Source organism: Trachypithecus francoisi, unplaced genomic scaffold, assembly GCF_009764315.1.
Source record: "Trachypithecus francoisi isolate TF-2019V2 unplaced genomic scaffold, Tfra_2.0 Lachesis_group3, whole genome shotgun sequence".
NCBI lineage: Eukaryota > Metazoa > Chordata > Mammalia > Primates > Cercopithecidae > Trachypithecus > Trachypithecus francoisi.
The window spans coordinates 120,910,413-120,929,417 of NW_022681468.1; the positions used below are offsets into that span (position 1 = coordinate 120,910,413).

The 19,005-nt window shown below is 50.0% G+C and overlaps 1 protein-coding gene across 2 annotated transcripts in view; it reads left to right on the forward strand.

Moving 5' to 3' along the window:
* Positions 1–4,612: 4,612 nt before the first annotated feature.
* ITGA11 (integrin subunit alpha 11) overlaps positions 4,613–19,005 on the forward strand; it is a 133,875-nt gene continuing 119,482 nt past the window's right edge. For both annotated transcript variants that reach the window (XM_033189606.1, XM_033189607.1), the window contains exon 1: positions 4,613–4,810. In XM_033189606.1, coding sequence (XP_033045497.1) covers positions 4,624–4,810 — 187 coding nt within the window. In that variant the 5' untranslated portion in view covers positions 4,613–4,623. The remainder of the gene's footprint in view (positions 4,811–19,005) is intronic.

A 19,005-nucleotide genomic window follows, 5' to 3' on the forward strand; every position in this document is an offset into this window, starting at 1 on the left:
CCAGCTACTTGGGAGGCTGAGGCAGGAGAATGGCGTGAACCCGGGAGGCGGAGCTTGCAGTGAGCTGAGATCCGGCCACTGCACTCCAGCCTGGGTGACAGAGCGAGATCTCAAAAAAAAAAAAAAAAAAAAGATACAGACACACGCACACACACACACAAATCAGTCAGGCATGGTGGCGGGCACCTGTAATCCCAGCTACTCGGGAACCTGAGGCAGGAGAATCACTTGAACCCAGGAGGCAGAGTTTGCAGTGAGCCGAGATTGCACCACTGCACTCCAGCCTGGGCGACAGAGCAAGACTCTATCTCCAAAAAAACAAAAAAGAATGCATTGGTCCTAACTGAGCCAAGGCCTCTGTCATCAGTGCTCCAGACCACTGCTCGTTCTCCCTCCCTAGAGAAGCCGAGGTCCTCCCAGAGGAGCATGCTCAGACTGAAAGCTTGGGAGCCACAGAAGCTGCCCATAGGACCTGTCTCTGAGCTGACCATGTTCATGCAGTCTTGGCCTGAAATGCGCGCTCCCTCCACCTAGCTGGGATGTTGGGATTAATTCTCAATCTGCTGTCAGAATGCTGGATTCCAATCTCAGTTCTGCCACATAGATGATGTGGAATCTTGGGTGAATCTATTGCTACTTTGAGCTTAGATTTTTTAGTAACCTTGGATTTGTCTGTCCAGTATACTTCACCATCCCCCTTTTTCTGGTTCCTTTAGGAAAGTCCTCCTGTAATACGTGGTTTTGGTGGGGCTGTCAGTCATGGTGCCTTTCTCTTCCCAAGTCATGGGGCTGGGTGTGTGTCCTACACTAAGCTAATTATAGCACCATATCCTCTAGACACTAGGACTGGTTCAGGGGTGGGCATGAACCAAAGCCCTAGACTTTTCTGCTGGATCTACTAAAGGGAGACTGTCTCTCTCGCTTTAGAATCTATAAAATATAAGCTTGGGACTGCTAGACAGACAGAGAAACTCTTCTGACTCTTCTGCTGCAGGAAAGGAAAATGGAGTGAAGCAAAACTAAGAGAAGACAGAGAGAGAACAGTAACGTTGATTTGAGACCCTTGATCCAACCATACCTGCAGACAGAACACCTTTGCACTTCCTAGTTACATGACCTTTTACATTCTATTTTCCGCTTCAGTTTGATTGTGTTGAATTTTTGTCACTTGCAAGTGAAAGAACCTTCAACTATACAATTTCTTTATCTATAAAAAATAAATACAATTTTGTACAAGACTGCTGAGTATTAAATTAAATCATGGATGTGAAAGGGATTTCAAAAATAGTAAAACACTATACAGAGCACTTGTACATTGTTGGTAGGAATCTAAAATGATGCACCAACTGTGGAAAACAGTTTGGCAGTTCCTGAAATGATTAAACATAAAATTACTATATGACCAGCAATTCCACTCCTAGGTATATACCCAAGAGAACTGAAAACATACATTCATACAAAAACTTGTATGAATATTATGCTAACATTATGCCATGTTAATGAATGGTAGAACTGTTACCAGCAAGACTGGTAGCACAAATGTTCATAGCCACATTATTCACAGTAACCCAAAGTGGAAACACAGAAATAAGCATCACCTGATGAATGGATAAACAAAAGGTATGTTACTTGGCGATAAAAAGGAACGAAATACTGATACATGTTGCAACATGAATGAACCTTGGAAACATCATGCTAAGGGAAAGAAGCCAGACTCAAAAGGTCACGTATTATATGATTTCATTTATATGAAATGTCCAGAATAGGCAAATCCACAGAGACAGAAAATAGATTTGTGGTTACCAGGGGCTGGTGGGAAGGAATGGGAAATGGCTGCTCATGGTTACAGGGTTTCTTTTTGGGGTGATAAAAATATTGTGAAATTAGTGAGGATGATTTTACAATCTTGTGAAGATACTAAAAACTACTGGATTCTATGGTACAGTTTATGGCACATGAATAAATAAATAAATTAAAACACTGAGTACATGTAAAGAATTATTATTATTATTCAACAGAAATCACAGCTTTCATAAAGCCCTTCACCAAATTCTCTGCAGCTCTCCAGCCTTAGAGTCTGGATTGTGCACTTGTCACTCATATGCTGCTGCCTTGGGTGTGAGTTAAATAGTGTTTAATAGTGATGAAATAATAAATGGTTTTAAATAGATTAATAAATAACAGATTGTGATTAAATAAATAAATACGTGGTCATGTCTTGTCGCCCTGGCTCCATCACCAGCTCCCCTAGTGTGGGGTTCTCCTCCCATGTGTCCTGCAGAGCACAGGGGCACAGTAGGTGCTCACAGTAGGATTTGTTCAAAGAACAAATGAGGGCACACCTCTCCCCGCTCCCTCCCGTGTTACACAAAAGCACACAGATCGATCCCCAGGCCCCTGTGAGGACCGTGAAGGTGAATGAATGGTAGAATTGTTACCAGCGAGACCAGCAGCAGTGCAGCTAGGACAGCCACCACAGTGCGCCCCTTCAGCCAGCAGCGTGCAGACTCTAAGCGCAAGCTGCAGACCACCCACACATCAGAGGTGCCTGGGGCACCCACCAGCATGCCCTGATCCTTGAGGAATTTGCATTCTTTGCACGTGCTCCAGGTCATTCTGATACACCTGGAGATTTGTGCAAGGCAGGGACATGGGCTGCAGCTCATTCCCTAGCTGTGGGGGTGTTCTACATTCAACTCAGCTGGTTTAAACTCAACTCAATAAAGGGGACTCACCGTCACATAACTGGTAAGTCCCAAGGGGAGCGAGATTAAGGGGTGGCTTCATTCAGAGGTTCAACAAGATCCTCCATTCTGTCATCCAGTGTCCACCTCATCTGGAGGCCAGATCTTCCTTCCCTACCCTGACCCTGTCAACTTCTGAGCTTACAAAGTTCCTTGTCCCAGCCTGGGAGAGGAGGCAGGAGAGGGAGAGGGGAGAAGATAAGAGAAGTTAGTTCATTTGTTTGTTCATTTGTTAGTTAGTTGTTAGTTGTTCATTTGTTAGTTAGTTCATTTGTTAGTTCATTTGTTTGTAGTTAGTTCATTTGTTTGTAGTTCATTTGTTTGTTCTGAGCTTACAAAGTTCCTTGTCCCAGCCTGGGAGAGGAGGCAGGAGAGGGAGAGGGGAGAAGAGAAGTTAGTTCATTTGTTTGTTTGTTCTAGGGGCTCTTTTAGAAAGGCAAGAAAGCTTGCTTCCCGGAACACCTTTTTCTTTTGTCATATTGCCCTTTCTGAAACTATGGGCTGGCAAAGGCAACATACTGATTCATTTCAGCCTGAACCACATGCCTCCCTACACACACACACACACACACACACACACACACACACACACACCCCAGGGACAGAATCACCTTCCCCAAGTCTGTGGCTGAATGGGAGAGGTGAAGATACTGAAGTAAAACCCAGATAGCCACCCGAAAGAGAGTGAGGTTGGGAGATGAGCACAATGCCCACTTCTCTTATGTTAACCTGGGTCTTCTCAAACTCCAGCTCATCTTCAGGGGCCCTGTCTGAACATCATCTCCTCTGGGAAGCCCTTCCAATACCTCCCGGATAGAACACTCTATCCTCTGTGCACCCACATACCACCTGTACTCACCCATCCACCCACCCACCCACCTACTTCGTTCTTGGGTGTTGGGGGCTTAGTCCTCTGTTGTGAGCTAGAGATTTCTACCCTGTTGGTGTTTTCAGTCTGCACAGAAGAGAAAAGTTAGTCAAATAATCACACCAATTGATGTCTAGCTCCTCTGCTAAGCACAATGAAGAGAAATGAGGGAGAACGGGCTGGGGAATATCAGCATGTGTCTGGGACCCTACCTGGTGGGGACGGGAAGAGGGGGTGAAGGAAGCCTTTCTTGAGAAAGTGGGGAAAGGGCGCTGTGCTGTGGCTTTCCCTGAATCCCGCCATCTTACCCTCTGCCTTGGCTTACTCCATTGCTGGAAAAGCCAGCCTCCACACACGCGGTGGAGGTCCACGGCCTGGATTTAAAGCTCTTGAGATAAATGTGCATTGAATTTAACTGTCAGTGATTAGAAGGGGGAAAGAAGGTGGCAGGGTTCCAAAGAAGAGCTTCATGTTAGGGTAAGAGGGGGTATACGGTGTTCCTGGGTGCTTTGGAATGCCTCAGGTGTGGAGGCTTGGGGAGTGGCAGTGGAGACGAATCTGCACGTATTCCAGGGTCAGAAGAAACACTGTAGCCTCTACAATTCAAGCCTCAGGGTGCGGGGAGACACCGGGATGTCTCAGAATGGACCTTTGAGGGACATCCACTCACTTGGCCAAGGGAGACCTGAGTTCCAGCAGGTGTTTCTGAGTCAACTTGGGTCAACTTGGGTACCCTCTGAGTTTTGTGAATCTCTTCTTACTGGGAAGTGGAAATAGAAACCGCTTTTCCTGAACAGAATCTGACTGAGGCCGTGCGGTGCTACATTGGTGAGGGGGTTCCCAGGAGCGGTTCTCTGGAGTTTTCTCCAGAGGCTGACGTGGGGTTGGCGGAGAAGGAGCGCTGTGGAGGCGCGTCGAGGCAGCGCGCCGCCTGCCCAGGTGGCCCAGAGCCCGAGCCGGAGTGGTGTCCGGCGCCCCTCCCCGCCGCTCGAGCCCTCCCACTTCCTCTGAATGAGCCGCTGCTGTCAGGGAGCCCGGCGCCCCGCGCAGTGCAGGCTGCAGGCGCCGCGCCGAGGAGGCTGCCGCTCTGGCTCGCCGCCCCCCCGCCGCCGCTGCACACCGGACCCCGCCGCCGCACCGCGGGCCATGGACCTGCCTAGGGGCCTGGTGGTGGCCTGGGCCCTCAGCTTGTGGCCAGGTACGTGCTCACCCTCTGCCTCCCCTTGCCTCTCGGAGTCCCTCCCTGGGCCCTCGGGGCTTGGATACAGCCGCCAGGATCGGGACGCGACGCTCCTCCCAGGGTCAGACCTTGGCTGCTCTTGGGGACGTGGGTCCCCTAGGGACCGGCCCCAGTCTAGCGGTTCCGTCAAGTTTCGCAAAAGAGGGAGGTGCGCGGAGGCTGTTGAGAACTGGGACTCTGGTGTGTTTGGGAAGAGTTGAAGAGGCTTGAGTTGAAAAGCGCCCAGAGCTGGTGACCCTCCTGGGCGCCTTGGGTGCCTCCAAGGCCCACGCCGGGGTTCCCGCACGGCTGCCAGTGGCACTCGGGTGTCCCGGGAGCGCCGAGGGCGCGCGGCCCCGGCTGGGGAAGGGGACAACGCCGAGAGAGTGTGCCCCAGCTGCCCTCCCTGGCTCCGGGGAAGCATCTCAAAGTTTGGAGAGCTGGCGCGGCGGCCCCGGAGGGCTGAGGGGTGGGGATGAGGGCTGCCCAGAGTCCCTCCGGCCAAAGACAGAGCAAAGCTCCTGGGCTATGGCCAGTAGGCGGGGGCTAGCCCGCGTAGGCCCGGCCAGCAGCAGCGGGACGCAGCCACGCAACGTAGGACCCCGGGAAACGTTACCTGACACCCGGGGTAGGGACCCAGCATCGCCTCCCAACCCGCGCTCGGAATTATGCAATTATTCAATAATCTGGGGAAAGCCGCCGTCGCCTAGACGCGCGCCGCCGCCTAATGCACTCCAGGTGTCTGGGCGCGGCAGGAACCTCCGGTCCGAGGGGCGCACGGCCAGGAGCGGGAGGCCAGCCCTGGGCTCTCCTCCCTAGGGTACCCCGGCCCCGGCCGTCACACGCCGGGCGCCCCGGCTCCACCCTCCACGGGGGCGGCCGCCAGTGATGTTGTTCTGTGGAAGGCGGCCCAGTGCTCCAGCAAGGGCCAGCGCCTAGGTTACTGGCCTGGCGGGCGTGGGCGCTCGACCTTGCCTTACCTTCTGCGTGGGCTCCAGGCCCGAGCTGGGGCCAGTAGTGGGGGTCAGATGCGGTGGTAGTGGGAGAGGTGCCCTCAGGGAGCTCAGGTGGAGACCCCCATCCCGCAGCCGTTTGCCCCAGTCCCCGGGTACCACGCAAAGCAAGTCCGCCCTCCTGTCGGTCTGCAGAGGAGCTTCTCAGAGGGCCCATGGTTGAATGGGCCTCTGGCTAGTGGACTCCTAGAGTCACAGTTTAAAACAATCATGGATGCATTGAGCTGTGGGGGCTTGGAAGGGAGAGCAGGGGAAGAACTGCCACCAGGCCAACTAGAAGCCAGCTGCCGAGGAGGCCAAGCCCATTTAGGTGCATTTAGACAGGAGGGGAGAATCTTCTCCGGGAGCTGTCCTCCTATCACTCGAGATCCAGCCACAAGAAAAGAGATCCAGCCACAAGAAAAGAGACGCAGTCCTGTGTGACTCCAGATAGGTGGCTCCATCAGAACCTTGGGAAGGAGTGGCTGCCTTAGGGGCTAAGGACAGCCTGGACCTCAGGAAGCTAAGAGCAATAGCTTTGGAATCAGAACTGGCTTCCACTTCTGGCTCTACATCCCGCTAGCTGTTCAATATCGGACTGGTAATGCAACCTTTCCAACAGGTTTCCTTATGTGAGGAATGGAGACACAAATTCCTTGTCAGTCAAGTTGTCAGGATGCAGTAAGGCACTGTAAGAAAGGACCTTAACACAGGGCTGGGTGCACAGTAGGCTTTAATCAATGGTTGTTAATATTGTTGCTACTCAAGGAGGAGGTGGTGAAGAACAAGGATATTAAAGGACCTCTGAAGACACAGGATTTGTGACTCAGAGTTCTGCTTATATGGCAAAAACCACTCCTGAGTTACGTCTGGTCAGTTGCGTTCTTGAAATATGGGATTCATTAAACGTATCAATCAATGTTGGAACAACGACATCTGCTTGCAAGGAGCTGGGGGTGGGGCCCAAGCATGTGTGCAATCTGGGTCTTGCCTTTAACTGAGAACAAGCCAAGGCCAGGGAAAGCTAAACAGAGGCACGAGGGCGTGAATGGCACGGGGAAACGAAGGGCTGGGTGTTCAAACAAGACAAGTTCAATTTCAGCCAGATTAAGCAAGGAAGTCTTCCTGGAGGAGGAGATATCATTTGAACTGGTCCTGAAAAAGTGTGTAGAGTGTGCGTGGGCCTTAAAGTGAGAATGTTCGTATTTTGGAGTGTTATTTTCTGAGACTAATTAAAGAAGATGATGAATATTTTTAAACCACTCTGGTCAGTGTGGACTTTGAAGACTAGAAGGGTCTCAGGGATCACTGGGTTCATTCCTCAGGCTCCAGGACAGGACTGATGTTGACCTCTCATCCGTGCATTGCATGGATTCAATGTGAGGATTACCGGGAAGCTTGTCTACTGGTGATGGCAGTTTGTCTGGGCAGGGAATCTGTCAGAGGCCACGTTGAGAGTGAGACCTCAGAGCATCTACTCTCCCAGAGCTCCCAGAGCTCCTGCTGCAGGCTGGACAGCGTGATGGGGTAGACAAAACTATCAGGAAAGCCTAAAAAAAGAAGTAATCAAGTCCAAAGAGAGAGGAGATCAGTTGACCAGAGCTTTACAGTCATAACCTATCTGTAGTAAGGGTGATGATTCTTAGGAGCATAATCTTTGCTGAGCACCTGTTATCTGCCAGGCTCCATAAAGACACAAAGGGAGATCAGACACAGTGTAAGGGTGGAGGCCCTGGAGTTTCACTGCCTGGGATTGGCCTATGCCCTACCAGTTAAGGCTCTGTGCCCTTGGCAAGTTACTCCATGGCTCTGTGCCTCAGTTTCCTCACCTACAAAGTGGGGGTAATAATAGAACTTAGAGTTATCACAAAGATTAATGCTTAGAAAGTGCTAGGCATGTATTAAGCACTCAAGGAGGTTGTCTTTCTTCTCCAACATCATCAGCAGCAGCAGCAGCACTCAAGGTTTTGACTCTTCAGGATCTAAGGACACAGAGATAGAATTTTCAAACTCACGTTTGCAAGAGAAGTTTAGAGGAAGTGCATTGAAGAATCAGAGGAGATATACATGCCAGGGCCCCAAATAAGTTAAGACTTTCCTAGTCCCTCCTCCAAAGCCTTGGCCCAAACTCTTGATCATAATAAGAACTCAGGGTTGTTGTTTTCTTTGTTTGTTTGCCATCGGGGCTGTCTTGAAGTCAGTATGCTCTTGATGTGGATGTATTGTGGTGTGAAAGTAGAGAAGGCCTATACCATGCAACATGGCCCTTGTGGGTGGAGGTCCTACCCAACAGAAAGTATCCTGTGGAAAAGCACAGTGTTAGACACCACGGGTGTACAAAGGCTACAGAGGTCCAAGACCTGATCCCAGCCTCTCCTTCCCAGTGGAAAGCAGGGAAGAAGGGGAAGTTTGTCACTTCGCCACCCCATTGCCCACCTGCTGGGAACTTGTCAGCCAAGCCCCTCAGCTACCATTAGCTGAGGAGCTTCTGGATCTTTCCATATCACAAGCAGGCCCTGGAGTCTCATTCTTTTTCTACTTACTCACCATGCGCCCAACTCTACCCATAGTGGACCCCTAGAGATGGGATGTCTATCTCCACGCTTGTCCCACCATTCCCAGCCCATCCACACAAGGCTGTGAGCCCTGGAAGAACTCAGACAGTATCTTACTTCTCAACCTTGCCCTCTCTGAACCTCTTTTTCTACCCTCCTGTAGTGGGGAGCTCTTCCTTCTTCTAACAGCAGGGACCTTCCCTTCCACTCTCCCTCCCTTCCACCAACACCCCCAGCTCCTATCACTTAGGATAAAACTATGTTCTAAGCTGAGCTGGCTTGGCTCTTGCTATGTAGAAGGGAATTTGGGGAATTTTAAAAGCCCCTGTGTCTTCTCCACAATGCCTGACTTTGGGTGTTATTGTCTCATCATGGGCTTCCAGAGCTTACTTTGGGAGTCAAAGTTGAACATTGTTCTAGAATCCATCATAACCCTCCCCAGGCAGTGATGGGCTCTGGCTGACTCAGGGAAGATCAGCTGCAAAATGAGCCTTAAAAATCCTCTAATACGGTTCAAAAATGATATCTCTGCTAATCCTAATCACCGAAGTCCCCTTCTCTGCCCACCCACTCCCCACCAACTGTAGGTTACCATCAAGGATTCATAGCCATTTGGAACTTTTCCCTAAGCAGTCGTGAGCTCCAAAGACACCCACACATCTTCAGCATGGAGTGCTTTCTATAGAAGCTGTGGTCCAAGGGCAACCCTCCACAACCCCATCGTGCAGATACTAACTGTGTGAATTCTTCATCAAATGCCCATTAAGTTTGTTACCACTGACAGGAGAAGGAGAGGAAGAGACTGGTGTTGGTCATCTTGTAAATCTAAAATAAGTGAGCTGCAAAAAAATTCCATGGAGAGTTTTCATACTGTATACTTAAGACCTGAGTCACAAGACGTGTGAAATCCCACCTGGAGGAAAAAGTCAGTGAGGCCAAACCCCCTCCCTGCTGTTTCTCACTTCCTCCTTCACTGAAGCACTCACCACACAGCAGGAATAATCAGCATGTGTGTGGGCTTAGGACCCAGACTGCCCAGATGCAAATCCTTTCTACCTGGGTGACTCTGGGTAAGACCCCAGGCCTCATTTTTCTCAACTGTAAAATGGTCAGAATAATGACTTCATAGGACAACAATCAGGTTAAGTGGTCCATATGTAATTCATTTGTGTCAAGTGCTGAGAACAGTGTCTGGCACCCAATAAGCCCCCAGCTAACAGAAGCATTATTACTCTTCCCATCATTTAATATTTGATTGATGCCAGGCACTGTGTCAAGCACCTTCTCACATCTCAATAAGGCCTTGCTACAGTTGCACGAAGTCACTACTACAATTCTGCCATTCCACTACCGGGTTACACATAGAAAGTTAAATGGCTTATCCAAGGTCATGTTGATAGACTAAGAGGCATTGTCAGGATTTTTCTGATCCCAAGGCCACTGCTTTTTTTTTTTTTTTTTTTTTTGAGACAATCTTGTTCTGTCACCCAGGCTGGAGTGCAGTGGTATGATCTCAGCTCATTGCAACCTCCACCTCCCAGGTTCAAGTGATTCTTCTGCCTCAGCCTCCTGAGTAGTTGGGATTACAGGTCTGTGCTACCATACCCAGCTAATTTTTATATTTTTAGGAGAGACAGGTTTTCACTGTGTTGACCAGGCTGGTCTTGAACTCCCGACTTCAGGTGATCTGCCTGCCTTGGCCTCCCAAAGTGCTGGGATTACAAGGGCCATTACTTTTAATCCATGCACCATACTCTCTTCAGGAAATGGACCTTGAGAGCACAGAAAGACAGTAAGTTGTCCTTGTTGAAGGAGCTGTCTTCAATAGCTGAGGAACTGAGGAACTGGGGAATTGTTGGGGAATTGAGATCAGTATGCAGACAGCCACCCTGACAGGGGCACCAGTTTCTAGGCCCAGCTAGACAGTGACTCCTCCAACAAGATGCTGGCTTGGTAGAAGTGGTCCTCCTATGATGACTTATTATGTGAGAACGTCTCTCCCCCTCCCCTCTCCCCACCCGGCTCAGGGCCCACCAGGCTCTGCCACCTGCCCCCAGGTGCCCAATACTCTGGAACACTGACTTCCCAGGGGCTGTCATTCCAGCCCATTCTCAGGGTCAAGGTTTGGCGACCTTCTCCTGCCTGCCCCGCCTGCTCCCATTCTGCTAATCAGAACCTTCTTTGAGCTTCAGGCCTAATGAGTTAACTCATGTTGAACCGCACTAATAAGTGATGACAACGTGATGTGTTCTACCCAGAGGGATTTCCATTTCAACTGGCTGTGCCTTTAGCCCAAGGAATAAAGGGCTAATGGTAGGATGTCAGGCACAAGGGCCAGCCAGCAGATGAAACAGGTGAGGCTGGAAGACCTACCTGGTGTAGTCCAACCACTCAGCCCCCTACTGCATCACTGGTCAGATACGTCCTACCCCAGCCCTTGTTGCTGATGGGCAGCCTCATTCTACAATGTAGAAGAACCCAGCTTGTGGCTTGGGTGATGCAGCTTTAAAGCGGGCAGAGGTTTTTCCACGTGGCATGTGGGGTGAATTAGGCAAGTTGCTATAGCAATGCACTCCGGGATTCCAAACAGGATGACACAGAGAAGGGGTTCCTGCCTGCGCAGCTGGTGCTGACAGCTTTCTTCCCCCAGCAGCATCACTCAGCTGGGCCAGACAACCAGAAATCCTGACCCTGCGGATTTTCAGGACCCATTTCTTCCCTGAAGATGAGAGGACTGGGCCTCGGGAAGGCCATGGAAAAATTGTGGAATGGGCAAGTGGGTGTAGCTCTGCAAAGAGCACTCCCGACATTCCTTCTGTCAGTCAGGCCAGGCCAGATGAGGTCAGAGGTCCTGCTGAGACAGGTGTGTTCATTGGATGGATAGAGAAACTGAAGCCCTTGTCCCCACTTCCTCCAGGCAGAAAGGCACAAAGCAGTCTCCATTCCCTCTCCATCTCCTGGAATTGCTCTCTCCCTGGCACTCAAAGCCACCTACATTCAGAGATCGGTGGCCATAATAAAGTCCCATCAATAATTTGTAGACAGGGTTCTCTGGGTTTATTCAAACCACATATGACACATGCAGGAGCAGTTACTTCATCTGAAGGACCCAGTGCAAAATGAAAATGTGAGACCCCTTGTTCTAAAATTATTATTAATTTCTAGATGGCCACAGCAGAGCATTCACCAAGTGCAGGGCCTTTGTGAACACGAGGCCCTCAGCCACTGTACAGGCCAAGCGCTCATCAAACCAGCCCTGCTTACATGGCTCTCCCCATGGGCCTGTTGTTTGGCAAGGAAGACGCCATGATCCCACTTTACAGATGAAAAAAACTGAGTGGCCTGTCCATTTTACCAGCATGTACTGAGCACCCACTAAGCCCCAGGCACCTCCAAGTTCCAGGAATTCCAAATTAGATAAAGCACAGTCTCTGCCTCAAGGAACATGCAGAAGGCGCCCCACAGATCCCACAGACTGCAGGGCTCATTCCAAACACTGATATACATGGAGGGCAGGGGATGTCCGTGGAGCAGTTCTAAAGGCACACGCCAGGGCTGTGAGGTCATTTTTAAGCCATGGAATTAAGATGATTCTGTCTCCAGTTATTGCCCCAAGACTTCTTTGGGAACCTTTTTAGGGGATCTCTGCATCCTCAACATTGGGCTCTGGAGTTTCCACCTTGGCAGACTTGAGAAGCTGGTACTTAAAATTCCTGGCCTTTCGGCAGCCCCAAGTATTTATATTGGCATGGTCCTCCAGGGTCAGCACTTCTAAATCAAGGGTGACTCCTGTTCACCTGCCCACATGGGCCTCCCATCTCATTCTGGCATGGAATTGTAGAGAGTCAGTGCTAGGAGGGAAGGCAGGGACCAGCAGATCTGGTGGTCCTTCATCCTGGGTGAGTGTGAGAACAACGATGTAGAAGAAAACTGTCGTGCCGGCCCCACCCCAGAACACATCATCACTCTCCACATTGGGGCCAGCAGGGACACTTTTCGAAGCTGTCCAATAATTCTAATGGGCATCCAAGATGGAGGATCACTGGTATAATGTAAACCCAGTCCCCAATCAAGCAAAAAAATAAAAATAAAAAACCAAACACTCTCCAGGGAAGGAAAATGACTTGCCTGAGGTCAGACAACACCAGTGGTAAAGCCAAGATTTAACCAGTTCTCAGTTCTCCTGACTCTCAGTCCTTCTGGAACTGCCCAGCCTGCAGTGCTACAGGCTTCACAGCTGGGTTGGGTTGGAGACACAGCTTGAGAGTTTGAGAAGCTGAGTGCAAGGTGGACTTTGCAGATTGGAGTTGGTAGGTGGGGAGTGATTCATTGGTGATACTCTCCTTGTCCCCTACAAGGCATAAGCTACTTGATCCCTGTGTGGTCCCAAACGGGAGGCCAGGAAAACCAAAGAAGAGCTACAGATAGATTGATTTGGCTGAGGATGCCAGTCAGAGCTGTCCACAGACAGATGCACCAGCACTGGGGCGGGGGATTATGGGAGGTGTTGGCAGGGGTTGATCGAAGTCCATTAGGGTCATTCCAACCCTGTGATCTTGGGCTCTGCTGAAGTTGAAGTGAGGGTTCAGGCGAAGGAATCACCTGACTCGGGATGGGACACCAGCAACGACAAGCCCAGGCTGGGTGAGGAAGGAATAGTACGTCAGCAAGAAGGAGGCTGGCCTGGGGGGTGGGCTGAGCAGGGGGACTCTAGGACCTCCCTAAGGTCCCCAGCTCAGGTTTCATTGTCCCTCTTGCCCCCATTCATCCAGAGCTTTCTCCACAGCTGTCAAAGTGAGGCTCAAAAACAAACGGAGTTGGCTTCCTTTCCTCCCTAAATCCTCAGTGGCTCTCTGCTACCATTGGGTTGAGTCCAGACTCTTTGACAGAGCCAACCAGACCAGGTAGGAATGGCCTGCACTCAGGACTCACCTCTAACAGAGCCATACGTTTGGGCACGGGCACACCCCAACAGCAGCCCCAATGAAACCGAGCTTCTTAGTTTCTTAAACACACTGAACTGTCCCTGGCCTTCACTCCTGTTGGTGCCTATGTCTGATTCTACCCTCCCGCTCAATTCTCCTGGCTGCACCCCACTTATTCTTCAGGTCTCTGCTTGGTCACCACTTCCTCCTGAAAACCTCCCCTGACCCCCTCAATCAGTCAAGTGGGGCCCCCACTTGTGTGATTCCAAGGTATCCTGTACTTTCCCCACCACACTGTATTCCAGCTGACTGCACATCTCCCCTGCTGCAGAGGGAGCACCGGGAGAACAGGGACCATATCTCTAATCAGCCGCTGTACCCCCAGGTCTTGCACAGCACCAGACATAGCAGGCACTCAATTAAGATGTGTTGAATGAACAAAAGAACTCTCTGTCCAAGTAAATGGAAAGCTATTTAAGGGCAGGGTAAATGTCTTAAATTTCTTTGCACATGCACTCCAGGAGGTGACAGCACAATAGCCTTTGTGAGTCAGGCCCTGGGAGGTGCTCTCGGGGATAAAAGATGAGAAGAGATAACTCCTGACTTTCAAGGAGCTTATGGCTTAGCAGGAGAGAGATTTTTGGATAAATAACTACAATGCAAGGGAGGAAGTAATGACTACGAGACAGCTACAGATAAGGGACTCTGGGATTTGAGAGGTGGAGACAGATTGTTTGTAAATGCAAGAAGGACTGGGTCTGGCAGCAAGAGGGTTAGGTAGAGAGTTCATGTGGGCAAACTGCCTGAGGTTTGGTTGGCAGGATGCTGGAGTGTGTGCTGTGAGGAACGGCAAGAACAGAACAGTGGGCTGAGGTCACTGAGAGGAAACCGAAAGCCAACTAAGGCATTTGGGTTTAGCAGATGGGAGCCATGGAAGGTTTCTGAGGGAGAGCAGTGACATGTTCTATCTGTGCTTGGAGGAGCTTCCTCAGGTGGGAGGGGGAGGCTGGATACAGCAGGGCTACGATGGGGAGCAGGTGGAATGATAAGATGGCTACTGGAGCGACCCAGCAAGGGGACGCCAGAGTGAAGTGAGGTGGTGAAATGCAAAAGAAGTGAACCCAGGGGGATAGAATTTAACAGGGCCCGGTCACCAGAAAAGGAAAGGTATCTGGGAGACCAAGGGCGGTGTCACCAACCTGAAGAGAGGTGTGAGAGGACTAGAGGTTTTACAGGGGAAGTTGAGTCAGGCCTGAACGATGACTTTGTAGTGCTCGTGGGCAGGTGGAGGTGGCGCTCAGGCAGGGGGGAATGTTGCTTGGGAGCATGCCAGTGAGTAGTCGGACTTGGAGTGGTTTGACTGGGAGCTTTCACACAGACGTGCCTCAGTGGTGTGAGCCTGAGTGAGGCAGAGCGCCCCGCAGCACGGAGCCGCTGTCCCTCCACCCCTTTCCAGGCCCAGAAGCAGTGATTCATGCCCCAAACTTAAAGAGAACTCAAATTCTGACTTTAAAAGCCTCTTAGAGCAGAAGAAACCAACCAGAGAGCCAGGCCAGACCACAAGCCAAACGTCAGCTGTGGAATGTGCTTGCTGCTGACGGTGAGGCCAGCCAGGGGCAAAGGCACCGGCAGGCTCAGCAGCAGGCCCTGCCATCGTCCTGAACAAGTCCCAGTTGCCACTGAGAGTATCACTGCTCTTAACTCTCTTTTTAAAAATGTTTAATAAACACATAATAATAATTATACATATTTCTGGGCTACATAATGTCCTCTCTTTTCAGCATGAATCTGTCTGCATTCTAGCCCATCTGAAACCCAGCCCCTCACCGCCACCCCCACCCAGGCTGGCCCCACATCACCCTTGTGTGAAGGCTCTGATCTCCCATCCGTCTTCCCCACTCTGCTCAGCCCAAAAGACGAAGGCCAGGAGTCAGGTTACTTGAGGGGTAAGGGGACAGAAAAGCTCCCATGGCCTGTGGCGACAGCCCCTCTCACTGGCCTCCTTGCATCTGCCCTTGTACCTTGAGGATCTCCCACCCAGCAGCCAGAGGGCTGCCACCAGAATGTAGGTCACATCATGTCATGTCCCTGCTCTGCTCCAAACCCTCCAGGGCTTACTCTGAGTAAGAGGTCCCGTGTGATCTGGTTCCCCTGCCTTTCTGACTTCATCCTCTGTGCCTTCCTCACTGGCTCACTCCGCTCCACCCCCAGGGCCTCCGGGCTGTTCGTGAAACACACCAGGCACCTTAGACTTTGCACTTGCTGTTTCTTCTGCCTGGAATGCTCTTCCCCGAGAACCTCTCTCACTTCCTGCAGGTCTTTACTCCAACATGCTTCTCCCATTGAGGCCTTACCTCGGGCTCCTACCTAAAATTCAACCCTCCCGCATGCATTCACATGCATAAACTCCCCTCCTATACCCTTCTCTGCTTTAGTCTCTCCAAGGCTTTTTTTTTTTTTTTGAGACAGAGTCTCGCTCTGTCGCCCAGGCTGGAGTGCACTGGCGCGATCTCCACTCACTGCAAGCTCCGCCACCTCCTGGGTTCACGCCATTCTCCTGCCTCAGCCTCCCTAGAAGCTGGGACTACAGGCCCCCCTGCCACCACGCCCGGCTAATTTTTTTGTATTTTTAGTGGAGACGGGGTTTCACCGTGTTCGCCAGGATGGTCTCGATCTCCTGACCTCGTGATTTGCCCACCTCAGCCTCCCAAAGTGCTGGGATTACAGGCGTGAGCTACCGCGCCCGGCCTCCGAGGCTTTTAATACTATCTCACATTATTACCTGTTTTATTTATTCGTGTTGTATATTGCCTGCTTCAATGGAATGTAATCTTCCGGAGAACAAGGATTTTTGTCTGTTGAGTTTCCTTATGCATTCCAGGGCCCAGAGCAATACTTGGCCAGAGTACACAAGTGGTAACTAGTTCAAGAATGAATCAATCAGTCAGTTAAAATCTCCCCGCCAGCCTGTCACATTTGCTAGAAATCCCATTTACTAATCAATTACCCCTTTTAGATAAGCCAATCAACCTTCTTATGGCCCCAGGCCACTAGGTGGGCACACATTCATTCCTGACGTTTCCCTGGTCACTTGTTATCAAAGGCTTTCTTTCCAGAAAAGAAGAGATTGGTGGCCATTGAGCATCACTTACAAATGGGCAGGGCAAGGAAGGTTGCTGAAGGGAGGGAGGGCCCTGGAAGGGAGGAGAACCTTAGAAAGGAGTAAATTGGCTCACAGCAGGCAGTCCAGGTCAGCCCAGCTGGCCCCATGCTGTTCATCACGATTTACTAGGGCTCTGAGATGACACAAGGAGACAGGCGAATGGCCTTGTTTTTACACAGTGTAAACCTCGTTATATAATGGGACTTCCTAGGAAACAAGGGGTGGGGGCATCCAGCAGGAATTTAAAATGCCTCATTTCCCACAAGAGGGTAGTGATTCAGACATCATCCATATGCCACAGAATGTGGCCATGTTGTTTAGCACCCAAGAAGGAGCTGGGAGTGCCCAGAGAAGATGGTGGGAGCTGAATATAGACCCCAGATTACAGTCCAATCCCTGGGAACCACCAAACCAGAATCTGCCCTGGTGGCTTGGGAGATGACATGAAACCCATTGCACAGGTGGAGAGACTGAGTCTGAACTTAACAAAGTCCATATTAGGAGCCTGTTCCACCGACATAAGGTTTCAACACTGGTCTCGACACTTAAGTATGTGACCTTGGGCAACTCACTTCCTCTCTTTAGAGTATGTATAACAAAAATTTTAACAATATATAGAATGTATAACAAAAATTGTAGAATGTATAACAAAAATTATAATGCTTACCTTGTAGGATTAATATAAAAATGAGAAATAATGCCCAAAAACAAACAAAATGTCTGGCAGGGATGAGGTGTTCAATAAATGTTAATGGCAACAGTAATACTAGCTAACATAGAAGTTAAGTAACTTAGCCAAGATCACCCAGATGATAAAGTCACAGCCTGGTGTTTGAAGCCAGGCAGTCTGACTCCAGAGACTGCAATTCTGAGAGGTCAAGTGTCTTGCCCAAGGTCATACATCTGCTGCTAAACAAGAGAGCCAGAATCCAAACCTCTCAAGACTTCCATTCTATCATTTCTAATATAAACATTTGGCCTTCATGTTTCTAAAAGCCCTTTAGGGACTATGCTTCCATGCTGCCATGAACATTTCCTGAGCCAGAACCTCGATCCTGATTGTAAATCCAGATGTAACAGTAGAAAGAAGTTGACAACAGGGACTCTATTTCCAAACAATGGGTACACTCAGTGCATGGTTGGTCCTTCCTCATCCACAGGTTCATGAGGGGTCCTGGGCCTCAGGAGTTCCCTGAGAGGCCTCAGCACCAAGTATCTGCCTGGGAGGGCCCTTAACAGAGCCTGAACATCCCAAACAAATGGCCACCCTAGGCTTGCATCCCTCCAGTGACGGGGGCTCACCACTTTGCATGGTAGTCCTTCATTTTCTAGCAAAGGCAGATGGAGTCATGAGCCCTTGACTCCTTTAAGGACCTAAAAGTAGCAGTAGGCATTTGAGATGGTTTTGCAATCATGAAAAATTGGCTTGTACTGAAAACCAAAAAGACCTCTGCATAACCCTCAGAGAACAAAAACACTTGCACTCCCCAAAGTCCGCCATCCCCACCAAGCCTAGACAATGGCATCTGGTGGATCTATGTTAAATTCCATGCAGCCAGAGAACTTTTCGGATGGGTGTGGGTATATCCACTGGAGGGCGGGCCCGGCAGGCTTAGAAGGGAAGGGCCCCCACAATTCCTTTTTTTAGTTTGCATTCAAAGAGCAGGGCAGACTGGCCCAGTAGTTCTCTGGGTCCTCTTCACCCTACTTCCTCTCGTCTGAGGGAAAGCCCTGCCACAAATTGCATACCCTGAGCCTTGTCTTGCTCTTATTTTGCCCAAACACTCTGGGCTGGGGCACATCCCACATGCACAGGGCTCTTGATCCACACACCCATGACAAGCAGGAGACAAGCTTAGGAGTTGGAAAACCAAAACCAAACTGTCTGAGCTCTTTGAGATGGTTAGTATGCCAGGAAAGGGAGGGACTCACAGTCCAATTCAGCTCCATTTGAAATGGCCTGAAGCCAGAATCAGTGTGGGCAGGGCCGCCACGTACAGCTGTACTGGCTGTGCTCTACATGATTTGCATCACTACAATGTAAACAGCTTCCTCTGCAGTTGTGTAGTAAAAGTGACCTCAGGAAGGGGGTTGAGGGAGTAAAGAAAGTGGTAAAGGTGTACATAAATGTGCTTTTAAAAATCCTACACAGGGACTGAAATCATCTAGTCCTGTGTGTGCCTTTCACAGATAAGGCAACTGAGGGCCATGTGAAGTAAGAAACTGGTCCAAAGTTGCAAAGCAATTTAGAAACCATACTGGCAATAGAACCAGGATTTCTGAAGCCAAATCCAGTACTCTAAGTTCCTTCCCTCCCTGAGGCTCTATCATTTTCCCCTTTAACCCCTTATTGGCAGGTTAGGGTCTTAGAAGCCTGAATATTTCTATTCATTTTTTCCTTCTCGTTTAACAAATGTATATAGATCACCTGTTGTGAGCTAGGCATTGTTCTAGATGCTGAGGATAAAGTGGGGAGACAGACACACTGATTCGGGCTCTTAGGATGGGATGGAAAGAGTTCCTATCATTCTTATTTGTA